The sequence below is a fragment of the Rhinolophus hipposideros genome (assembly GCF_964194185.1).
Source record: "Rhinolophus hipposideros genome assembly, chromosome: 1".
Lineage (NCBI taxonomy): Eukaryota > Metazoa > Chordata > Mammalia > Chiroptera > Rhinolophidae > Rhinolophus > Rhinolophus hipposideros.
Window position 1 is genome coordinate 64,019,515 of NC_138047.1, and position 12,615 is coordinate 64,032,129.

Sequence of the window (12,615 nt, forward strand, 5' to 3'; positions counted from 1 at the left end):
TAACAATAATTCCCAGTACTCAATACCAGGCATTGCTGGGGAAGGATACATTTTTTCCCCCACTCTCAGCTTATCTGATCAGGTGATTGAGAATCCAAGGTTATTGGTGTTCATGATTATTTTGGTAACCTAGATATATTAGGAAGTGTTTTGTTTGTTTTCAGGAGAAAAGGTAGAGGTGTAAAATAAAAGGAAGAAAGCAGACATAGCTTTTTTTTTTTTTTTTGAGTTAATCTTAGCCATGCTATAGAGAAATGAGAATTTGTAAGATTGAGTGTTGAAGAATTTCTGTTCTTAAGTGAAAGCAAGCAAAAAGAATCATTCTGTACAATGTTTAAAAAAATCTGCTCATTTCAGAATTGTAGTCACTAGGGAACATTAAACCAATATTCAGAAAGTACTGCAACTCCCAAATGTATAATCACCTCTTTCCCTAATCTGCACCTTGCTGGGAAAGGCTCATGGTAGAATTATAATCTCTTGGAATAGTCAGTTTGACTCTTGGACTTCCAGCTTTAATAGACAGTATTCTAGGATCTCTTGCAGCACAACGTTTGACTTAACATTGCATACAGGTTCATGCTGGAAACTTGCGTAATGTTGAAGGGATATTCTGTTAAGACTGTGAAATGAAGCTTATTTTGAATAATTATAAAAATACTGCCACGGTTGTGGAAGATCGTCCTCTCAAAGTATTCAGCTCGGAGCCACACTTTCTCACATGATGCAGCCATGCTGTGAACTACGTTGGGAGCGAGCCTTTAGGGTCACATCCACTACTGTACTTGGTCTTAGACCAAAGGTCAAATGAAATGGACAAGAAGAATAAATTTATCAAGTGTGTGTTGTAGAAATAGGTAAGTGCTAAGTCAATGAGTCCGTGTTTTACAAAAGAAAAATTGTTCTCACCATTCTTGAATTTGCTTTTGACTCCAATTATATAAATTTTTCTCTGGGCCTGGCTCCAGGTGACTTGGAGATATTTCCAAAAATTGTCATTCATCCATTCAGTGCATAAAAACTGAATGCATGCTGTGTTCCTGGGCTGCTTTAGGTACGTGGGGAAACAGTGGCCTGTAAGAGAAAATTCTTGTTTTCCACGACTTGTAACTAAATGAGGTGGCTCGTAATACAAACTAGGTGACACGATAGTGACAGGTTCGCTCTGACAGGTCGCTAGGGGGAAGAGTTTTTTCTCTGTGATGGTTGATACTACTGGGAAGGAGGTCAGGAAAGGTCTCTCAGAGGAGGTGACATTTGATCTGGAGCCTGGATGGTGAGAGGGAGGCAGGGAGTGTTTGCCGCCTTTAAAAGGGCGTAATAATTTATGCTGCAGGCTCTGAAGGCATTTGAAGACATCAAGGAATAATTCTTATTGGAAGTGAGTACTTTGGAGTAGTTCCTTTGCATATGCAAAATGTGACTTTAAAGGAAAGTTAACGGTCCAGTTAAGTCTCATTTTTAATCATAACTGTTAATTCACTGCAATAAGTGACCCTAGACTAATTTAAACATGGATTGAAAGACTGAATAAAATATATTTTAAATCGCTAAGTGTCTATTAGCCCTAAACTAATTTGTACATCCCACCCTCTCTGGGATGCTGGGCTATTAAACCAACAAGATGTGGTCTCCTTCTCTGTCTCTGTCTCCCCTCCTCCCACCTACACCCTGCAAAGGCCTCCAAGGCCCTCCATAAGCTCCCTCTCAGCCCCTTTCCTCCTACCCTCCCTTCCCCCATGTACAAGTACGTGGTCCATTTTGGCCACATTGGCCTCTTGGCTGTTTTTTGTGCCTTAATTACTCTTCCCCCCAATTCCTCCTTTCAGGTCTCTCCATGTAGGTCACCCCCTTAGCAACACGGCCTTCCCTTACCCCACGGGGAAGAGTAACTCACACCCATCCTTCCTGTTTTAGACTTTTGCCCTTTCTTAAGCTTCTTACCCATTGAGAAAGTATGTATTTTAGTTGTTTATCTCGCTCCTCTAGTTTGTAAGTGCCACAAGAGCAGGGATTTTTGTTTGCTTGGGGTTATATCCACAGAGTCTAAAGCAGAGCTTGGCATAGAATAAGTACTCAGAATAAATGTGGAAGAAAAAGTATTACCTATGAGCAATATTTAGTGGACATGATTTTCAGCAATAATTTTTCTAGATTTTGTCTCTAGTCCAGTATATCACTCTTGCACTATTATTTTGTTATACTTATTGATTTAATGTTATTTATTAACTTTAAATTTCCCCTCATTTATACTCATGTTTTTATCTCATCTCATTATTTTACCTCAGATAATTTTCACTTCATCCATGGAGTTTAAATAATCTTTTACCCCTTTGAATCACTTTCCGCTTTGTTTTGTTAGTCCATAATCTCCCATAAACAGTCGCTCCATAAATTTGAGTTCTGCCAACTACTGTCACCATTTGGAGATTTCTCTTTCTACAAGGAGTGATCAAAAGACATAGTGAATGTTTAAATTTAAAAAAAAATTATTACAGTAAAAGACACATTGCCATTAATCCCCCTCAAAATGCTCCCCCTCACTTCGAACACACTTATCCCATCATTCTTGCCACTTTCTGAAGCAGTTCTGGGAGTCCTCTTTCGTGAGTGTCTTTACTTCCTCCTCCGTTATGACAATGCTCCGTGTCACACATCACTTCTGGTATGTGGCAATTTCTGTCAAATAAAAACATTGCAGTATGTCCTCCTCCACCTTATTCACTGGGTCTGGAACTGTGCGACTTCTGGCTCTTCCCCAAAGTCAAAATGACCATAAAAGGTAAATGTTTTGAATCAGTTCAGGATATGGAGGCAGCCATGACAGCGCAAGTAAAGACACTAACGAAAGAGGACTCCCAGAACTGCTTCACGAAGTGGCAAGAAGGACAGAAGAAGTGTGTTCGAAGCGAGGGGGAGTACTTTGAGGGGGATTAATGGCAATGTGTCTTTTACTGTAAATTTTTAAAATTTAAACATTCACTGTATTTTTTTATCACACCTCATATGTTGTGTCACAACCGTTTAAGATCTTCTTTTTCATTTTATCACTTCTTGTGTATGGAGTCCTCTTCATAATTTGTAGCCTTCTATCATCTTATACAAAGCATTTGTTGTCCTTCATCGTTTGTCAAAAATAAATCAAAGCCTGATTGAATTTAAAATTTGGGGGATTATGTATCTGCCTTGGAGCCCAAATTCTTTCTCTTTCCCCGCACTCTGTTGCCCGTTTTGCCCCCAAATCAATTTTAGGTTTATGAGATTGTGCAAGTTTATACATTCTTACATGTTCATTAGCTATTTCTGAAAACCACTTTAAGCACACCTAATACCAGGGTTATGACTTATTAATTGCAAATAACTGCTGTGAGCTTGCTTGCTTTCACTTGCTCTTTCCCAAATAAAATGTATGGCCTGATCATAGGAAAGGTGAAGCCAAGAAATCAGATCATTTAAATGGGTTTTGGGTTCTGAATTGAGCTGTTACAGAATATTGGCAATGAACTCTTTGGCAAGCCCAGGACCACGGCATGGAAAAGGCATAAAGGCTTGTCTGTGTGTCCTCACACGGTAACAGTTGGACTCTTGAGTCGCTGAAGCCCGCCTGCCGGAACCCGTATGCAGCTCTTTAAGCTTTGCAGAACAGCTGCCTGAAGAATGCATTTGTATAAAGGGGTTTGAGGATTGTTTGTAACCTTTAAGTAAAAAGTTTACCTAACAGTGGTGTAAAATGTGGTTAAACCTACATGGTAGTTCAAAGAGTTGTTTTCCCTGAGCATTCGGCTTCTTTTGAACAGTGCCAAGGTAGGCCACATGGTGCCATATGCTTTGAAGTAACTGCTCTGTCTTTGGTGTTTGAAAGTAAAATTCGTTATTTGCCCACTTTAAAAAGTATACAAGGTTTAAAGTTCATTGATTTTTTTTTTTTTTTTCATCAGGGAAAAATAGTATGTTCGTTCTATTCCAACGAGATAGTTTTCTTTTAAACGAAAGTCTTTCAGTGGGTTCTGAAACTTATATTTCATTCCATCGGTTAGATTTCCTAGCCCTTGTGTCCAGAGCAAGAGGCTCATATCAGATGGAATGGCTTTGGCATCCTGGCTCCAGCATATGCCATCTTGCTGACCTTAGGCAAGGCAGGTGGCCGCTCTGAGTCCACGTGTTCACCTTTGGTACGTGAGGAGGTGATCAGAGCTGGCCCAGCTAGGGCTGTGAGGAAGGGAGTGCTGGTAACCTTCCCAGGGTGGGTGCAGCTATGTAGTACTGCTGCTTACTCAGCAAAACGGGTGCTGCTATTCATTCAGCTAGCTTTTTCGCATTCCTGCCAAGTTTTAGATATAGATACTGTGAAGGTGAAAATGGCTTGATCCTGCCCCAGAAAAGCTTACAGCTGAGTTACATCCCTTGGGCCCTATGTTCTCTTGTCCTAGATTTTATTGATATGAATGAGACTGGGTCTAAGAGATTTGATTCTCTTTTAGTGGGTGGAAAAGTGCTCCCCCGGATGTGCTGTCTGTAGTTAACTTCGTCATTTTTCACATTCAATGGCCAGGTCTTTCACATACAATATGTGAGGTATACTGTGTTTTACTAATGTGCTTGGCCTCAAATGTAATTTGTGGGACAAGTAGAGTATTTTAGCAGCTGTTTTTTTTAATTCTTCTTTATCACTATAAATAAAACCATTACCTGTCATCAGGTTGACATTTTCCCAACTATATTGATTCTTTTTTAAAAAAAAAAAAATCACGATGGCATTCATGATTAATTTTCTATATTAGCAAAACTTCATTATGGTTTTTAAATAACTTTTTATCTTAATAGAGATGCAATAAATGTTCATTATAAAAAAACTTAGGAAGTATTTCTTTTCCCCATTAAGAGCATATTGCTTTATGTTAAGTTACCCATCAATGGTGATATGATTAACCGTGGTTTCTGGAAGATTTTGTGGTTACTGTTGGCGGGGTTGGCAGACAATGACAATAATACACTGTATCTCCTGATTCTCATGTCAAATAAATTATACCCATGAATTTTGATTAAACGAATTACCACGTGTAAATCCCTAGTACATCCAACGTAAGTGGTAGATTTTGTTTGACCCTATTGGTTTATCATTGCTTTTCAGTGAGTGTGTCTTTGGAGATGTCTTTAGCAATCCTCCTTCAGAGGTAACTGGCCTTCAACCGTATTTAGGTCTTGAATAAGTTTCGTATCTGCAGGCTTGTTTTGTTGTTGTCTATCTAACACTCTGAAAGGGAAATTTGCAGAATCTGAAATGCGTTTTTATAGTCCCTTTTATTCCTTAACAGCCAGTAGAATTGAAGTCAGAACAATACTGGTATGCTTTCTGACTTGCTGACAATATCTTAAATATACTTCCTGGCTGACTTTTGGAGAATGTATTTATGGAAGCTAGGCATTCAGTAGCTAGGCAAACAGCTTACAAGGCATTTAGTCCTCCTCTGACCACAGGAAGCATCAGTGGATTACATGGTCATTGATATTTTAGGAAATTAAGGCAAATCAGTTTTATACAAAACAAACCTAATGACTAAGAAACAAAGAGGTCCATTTACTGTGGTTTTGTTGTTGTTGGTTAATACTGAACACACTTCGTCAGAGTTTTTTGTTTTTTGTTTTTTTCTCCTTACATTTATTCCAAAGATACATCTTTCATCTTTTGCTTGTGTTACCCAGGCCAAGACACCATTCAGCAGTAAACCTGTTGAGTGACTTTTATACCATTATGATCGCTACTGCCAGGCTCTCCATCTGAGGCCGTGTTTTCTAGCCTGGCTAAAATAGGACCTTAGCTTTCATTACCGTAGATAAATACTGAGTAAGATGTACATTTACAAGTAGCTAACAGTTTTCATATTTTTTAGAAACTTATCACAGGATGTTTTTACTACATTTATTGGTGGAAATACCTCCTTGGCAAAATAATAGTATTGCATGTAGGTAGTCATTATGAGAGCGCCAAGTTTTAGAAAACACAGTGATTTTACCAAGGACTCCCAAAATAATCACACCTACTTACTTCAATGGCAGGTAGTGGATTTACATTAAAAATTGTTGGTCAGATTATTGAACAAGTATTTTTGGAAGTACTGAAGGATTGTAACCTCCAATATAATTTGGTTTTTGGAGCATCAGTAATACTCAAGCAGACTTTTTTTCCCCCACTTATAACATTTCCTCAAATAGTCATGCTCATAAATTTTGGAGGAAGTGGGACAAAGCAATTTCTGATTCATTCCTTTGATTTTGGGTATCTCCATGGAAGAAGGCAAAAGGGAAGAGATAGGGAAGGGGCTAAGATTTGAGTAAACATATACAGATTGAAAAATGTTTGCTTTTAATATTTAGGTTCCATAACCAGACTACCTAGAGATGAGTATTAATACAACTTTGAGGAAGTGAACTAAGTTTTTATTTTTACCAGAATGATAGCAGTGAGGTGAAACGTATTTTCTAGAAAACAATATTATTTGTATTACTACCCTTTCCACTGATCAGTGTTCAAAGAGACAAAAGAGAATATTTTTGTGTGTATGGAAAATAAAGTTCAATTTTATTAATGTCCTTTCAACAAAAAGGTAAGGTAAGTGCACTTTTTGGTGACAGTTGCCTTGATAGATAAATCCGACTTACTATGTATTTATTTAATTCATAGCACTTTTTTGGCACTGTTCTGAGCACTTTACAAATATTCATTTATCCAGTATTAATTAATTTAATGCTTAATCATTTATTCTAGTTGTTAGAGACTATAGGAGGAAATAATTTGAGTGTAGTGTGTGTCTTCCTTTCCCTTTCCTTTTCTTTTCCCGTTCCCTTTTCCTCTCCCCTCCCCTCCCCTCCTTTTGTTCTTTTTTAATTAAAATTTATTGGGGTGACAATGGTTAGTAAAATTACATAGGTTTCAAGTGTACACTTCTGTAACACATCATCTATATATCACATTGTGTGTTCACCACCCAGTCAGTTCTCCTTCCATCGCCATATATTTGATCCCCCTTGCCCTCATCTACCACCCCCGCCCTCCTTACCCTCTGGTAATCACTAAACTATTGTCTGTGTCTATGGGTTTTTGTCTTATTCCTTTGTTGCTTTCAGTTTTATGTCCCACATATCAGTAGTGAAATCACATGGTTCTCGACTTTTTCTGTCTTATTTCGCTTAGCATAATAATCTCCAGATTCATCCATTTTGTTGCAAGTGACACAATTTCATCTTTTCTTATGGCAGAGTAGTATTCCATTGTGTATATATACCACATCTTCTTTATCCAATTATCTGTCTAAGGACACTTTGGTTTCCATGTCTTGGGCACCGTAAATAAAGCTGCAACAAACATTGGAGCACATATATCTTTACGGATAAATGTTTTCAGATTTTTGGGGTATATACCCAGGAAAGGGATTCCTGGGTCATATGTTAATTCTATTTTTAATTTTTTGAGGAACCTCCACACTGCCTTCCATAGCCGCTGCACCAGTCTGCATTCCCACCAGCAGTGTAGGAGGGTTCCTTTTTCTCCACAGCCTCTCCAACACTTGTTACTATTTGTCTTGTTGATGATTGCCATTCTGCCTGGGGTGAGGTGATATCTCATTGTGGTTTTTATTTGCATTTCTCTGATGCTTCGTGATGTTGAGCATTTTTTCGTATGTATATTTGCCATTTGTATGTCCTCTTTGGAGAAATGTCTCTTCAGGTCCTCTGCCCATTTTTCAACTGGGTTGTTTGTTTTTTTGTTGTTGAATTGCATGAGTTCCTTGTATATTTTGGATATTAGCCCCTTAACGGAGATACTGTTTGCAAAAATCTTCTCCCATTCAGTTGGTTGCCTCTTTCTTTTGTTGATGGTTTCTTTTGCTGTGCAGAAGCTTTTAAGTTTCATATAGTCCCATTCATTTATTTTAGCTTTTTCTTCCCTTGCCTTTGGAGTCAAATTCATAAAATGCTCTTTGAACCCATGGTCCGTAAGTTTAGTAACTGTTTTCTTCTATGCAGTTTATTGTTCCAGGTCTTACATTTAGGTCTTTGATCCATTTTGAATTAATTTTGGTACATGGTGACAGATAGCAGTCTAGACTGCAGTCCTTCCTCTCCTCCTTTGGTGGACCTGGTTACTTTAGTCTTGAGGCTGGCAGCAAATCCCTGTCTCATAGTATTTCTGCTTTCAGTGCTCACATGTGTGAAGGATTCAATTGTGAGATAGTAAGGAGCTTGGACTGAACTAGTTTCTGTGTTATAATCGTAAAACTTACATTTCCAGGAAATAAAGCATTTAATGAATAAATAAAACCTATACCTAGTCCACCCCCTTTTTTAAATCATTAAGCGTATCTTCTGTTGACATGCTAAAGAAGTTAATTAAAATGATGTTAAATTCTGCAGTGTCTCTGTCCCTGTCCTTTCTAGCATGCTTGAAGATGACCTTCAGCTTAGTGACAGTGAGGACAGTGAGAGCGAACAAGTAAGTTCTGTATTCCCCGTGACACCAGGAATCCTTTTTAAATCCATTTAACCCTCCAGAACTGCTTATCCTAACCTGTATTTTGTTCTTTTCCTGGTCCTTCTTCCTTTTACTGTGAATGCCTAGACCCCAGAGAAGCCTCCTTCCACATCTGCACCTCCAAGGTACTGTGTGCTGCTCTCTCCCCATCTGTACAAAACGTTTGCATTTCTCTACCAACTGGGGAAAATACAACCTTCTGTAGTACTTTCATCGCTTCTTCATGGGGAAGGATATGGAGGATCACAGTTAAAAGAAAGCACCTGTTTAATATTTTGGAAGCTTCAATCAATCATAGAGAGGTTGTTAATTCTATAAAAGAGAAGGAGCCCCTGCACCCACCCAAATCATCAGTTTGGGTGATAAATATTTTTGAGAATTTAAAATAAGCTTAAATCACTCCCATCAGTATTATGTAACCAGTATTTGAGAAGTTATGCTGAAGAATCCAGTGTTATTAGAAAGTGACCGATTTGCTGTGTTTTCAGAAATTATAAAGCTGAATTTTCCATGATGCCTTTTTTCTTGGTTATGTGAATTTTCTAATTGTTTCAGTTGCTCTTAAAAAATGACCTGCAGTACATTTTAGTGTGATAGAAAATTGCACTGTTTTCACTTTGTCAACAGCTAGCTATGTTTTAAAAAACATGATGCTTTAATTCTGGAAATGGGAACGATCTCAACAGTCTTTCTGTTTCCCTTTGGTACTGAATTTAATGATTTAATATGCCAGTACCTGACCTCCATGGTCAAAGAGTTAAATTACGCTGTAGATGTTTTACTCCCTTGAGATGTTGTCGTCCATTCCAAGCCAAGCTCAGCAGTAAGAATCTTCTTCACATACATGTGATGTCATAGCTATTGTGGGGGGAGCTTGAGTAATTGTAAAAGGTCTTGTGGATTCTTAAGCCCTTCTCCTTTATTTATATCCTATTTGTTCAGTAATTTCTGGTGGCTTATAGTGACTCATATGACAAAGTACCTACCTTAAAAGTGGAAGAGAAGAAAAATAGAAAAAACAAAGTGGGGGTAAGTCAGAAGCAGGAATAACACAGAAAGTGTATGTCATTCTGATCATCACTGGCTTAAGCTACCTGAGTGACAGTGATCGCAAACCTGACGCAACATTTCATATGAGGAAGTTATGTCCTAGTCTAGTGTTTTTGTTTTAAAATTACCTCAACTAGTGGTTTTACTGGTTTTATCGAACAATTTTTTCTACTTATTCTCGTATAATTTGTTTAATTAATTTATCATATCACTTAATATTTTAGGCAGATATGGAGGCTTTCAAGATTCTAGTTGATTTATTGCTTCGGCTAATTCCATCAAGGCAAGGTTTTAAGATACCGCTTTGAAATTCTGTGTATGCCCAGCGGTGTGATCAGTACGTGTTTTCTCACTGACCTAGAGTTACTGCCCTGTTCTTAAAACTTGTGGTAGTTAATCTCTAGTGTAGCTGATATTTGGGATCATCCTAAGCCACTCGTAAAGAATGGCCTATTTTATAATTCTGCCCACGAGTGTGACTGGATTGCTTTTGAGATCACTTTCCAAGGAACACCGTTTGTATGCAGGAGTCTTTGCCATACAGTTAGTTCTCATATAGAGCATAGAGGGAGCTTTTAAAGTATTGGCTTACTTCATAAATTAACTGCTTTGGGTTATAGATAGCAGGGGTCGGCAAACGTAAAATGTCAGAAAGTAAATATTTTATTTAAATATTGGTGGACCATAGAGTCTGTGTTGAAACTAGTTAACTCTGCTTTTGTACTATAAAAGCAGACATAGACAACACACAGAATAATGGGTGTGGATATGTTCCAATAAAACTTTATTTAGAAAAAGAGGCAGCCAGCCCCTGCCATGGTTTACCAACCCCTGACGTGAAGCACCCGGCATCTGTATAGTGCAAAATGTTCTTTATGAGCAAAATTCCACAGGCTCCTTCTTCATGTAGTTATCTGGTGAGCTATTTTAAGAGTTTTTGCTGATTTTTGAGTGACTGTGGGCCTTTCTCTCAACTGGATGGTATGGTAATTTAATAAGATTAGGTAACATTGAGGCCCTTCTTTCAAGTTGCAGAAAAATGAGCAAAGCAGGAAATGAATAAGGAGGGGGAAAAATCCACCTTGCGTGGTGTCTTCAGATGATCTCTTTCGGTTGCTTTGCAGCGCTCCGCAGTCGCTTCCAGAAGCAGCGGCCTCAGCACATTCCAGTGGTGCCGAGTCAGAGAGCACCACTGACTCAGACAGCTCCTCGGACTCGGAGAGCGAGAGCAGCTCAAGTGACAGCGACGAGAATGAACCCCATGAAACTGCGGCTCCTGAGGTACCGTGTCCCCTCCAAGAGGCAATCTTAAGATGGCAGCGTTCTGTCTTTTGGGGCTAGCGTGCTGGGGCCAGACCCAGACCGTGGGACTGAGTAGTTTTTTCCCTAGGGGCAATGCTTTTCTGCTCCTACCCTGTGGAACCAGCTGTTTCTAGTTATTTCTTACCAAACATTTGGCAGTGGAGGTTTGGGAGAGAGGTCTTCTCTCCCCTGATAGGTTCTTCTCCGTTGTTGCTAGTGTTGTTTTGAAGAGCAACTCTTTAAGAATGTTTGCACACCATTTTCTTTTCCCTGCTTTTGAAAAAGTGAACGAGTTTTTAGGAGGCTACTGTTTTAATATTAATGAGAATTCTTTTTGAAATTTCAGGAATGCATGAATTAAGGAAATCAGAAGTAGATAGCCTGATTTAGCAAAGGGCAGGAACATGAACTAGAAATAAGTTATCAGAGGTTCTATTTTTGAATCACTGAAAGCAATGCATTAAATTGATGGCGAAGTGATTTTGCCAGGGCTGTGTTTCTTGCACGCTCTGCCCCATGTAAAACAGGGATAATTGTGTTTGCCTGTCACCCGCCCTTGGGACATATTGTAAAGATAAACAGATGGGATTGAAAATCTCAAGCACTGCATTTATCTAGAGGATTTATGCTATATGTACTGGGTTGTGGAGCACAAGAAATTTAGTAACAACTAAAACTGTTGCCAAATGCCCTCAAACTTGGAGTAACACTGTAAAAATTATGCTGGAGAAGGATACTTAGTGAAAAGGGAAGGCATTTTTGGTGAACTACACCAGCTTGTATAGAGAAAGTTATTTTGCATGTTTAACATGGGAATGCTGGGAAATGAGACTTTCTGATTAAGAAAGTGTTAAAATTTTTATATTTGTCTCTGCTGTTTAGAAAGCAAGGCAGTTCCACTAGAGCATTAACCAAATCCATCTGGAAATTATATAGTGAGACTTACGAGCCACGTCTGAGGGCAAGGGAGGCTGAGAAAATAACTGAGTGTCATTTTTTGTTAGATATGAGTGTATGTCTGGCACAGAGTAAGTGCTCAATAAATATTTTTTGGGGATGAATAAACATAGATCAGCCTTAACTGCACTTGAAGTGCTTTTCAGATTTTAGAAACTACTCTGTGTTTCTGGGGGTTCTCTGTTTCCTTGTGTGATACTAATTGCTGTTGAAATAATTTTTCTGTTCCTCAGGGAAAAAGATATTGAATATGCTCTACAGAGGAATTATGTGATTGTTCACTGTTAATGTTTATAAAATCTTTGCGTTGTGTCTCACCTTATTCAGTAAAAAAAGTCTGCACTCTTCCTTCTACTGATAGAAGGAAGAAAATTTAATTAAATAGTAAAATTCAATTCCAATGAAATGGTAATGGTACAGATTGGCTGAATAATTGAAACTTGAAAGAAAGATTTAATCTGGTGTTTGATTTAATGAAACAATTATATCTTGTTGCTCAAGAGGTTACTGGAATAAAATTAGAGACTCTTGGATAAAAAAATAAATGTTCCCATCCTACTTTATTTTTTCAAATTGCCTTACTGAATAGGGTCATATTTGTACCTTTCAGTGTTGCTGTGCAAATCTAGACTTGGGTATGGTTTGTATGTTACATACTGAGGTTCAACTTCCCCAGAAATATTTTGTCTTTGTCTAGATTTTGAACCTTTAATTTTCCCAAGATATCTAACTACTCTTTTCCTCTTAAAATAATACTTTCATTATTGTAAATCTCC

General features: G+C 38.2%; 1 protein-coding gene across 5 annotated transcripts in view; it reads left to right on the forward strand.

The window, feature by feature from the left end:
• The window catches only part of AFF1 (ALF transcription elongation factor 1), a 177,027-nt gene that overhangs the window by 138,791 nt on the left and 25,621 nt on the right, over positions 1-12,615 (forward strand). For 2 of the 5 annotated variants that reach the window (XM_081060387.1, XM_081060388.1), the window contains 3 exons: positions 8,413-8,491; positions 8,618-8,655; positions 10,705-10,861. In XM_081060387.1, the coding sequence (XP_080916513.1) occupies positions 8,413-8,491; positions 8,618-8,655; positions 10,705-10,861 (274 nt within the window). The remainder of the gene's footprint in view (positions 1-8,412; positions 8,492-8,617; positions 8,656-10,704; positions 10,862-12,615) is intronic. The other 3 variants (XM_081060389.1, XM_081060390.1, XM_081060391.1) reach the window with 2 other exon arrangements.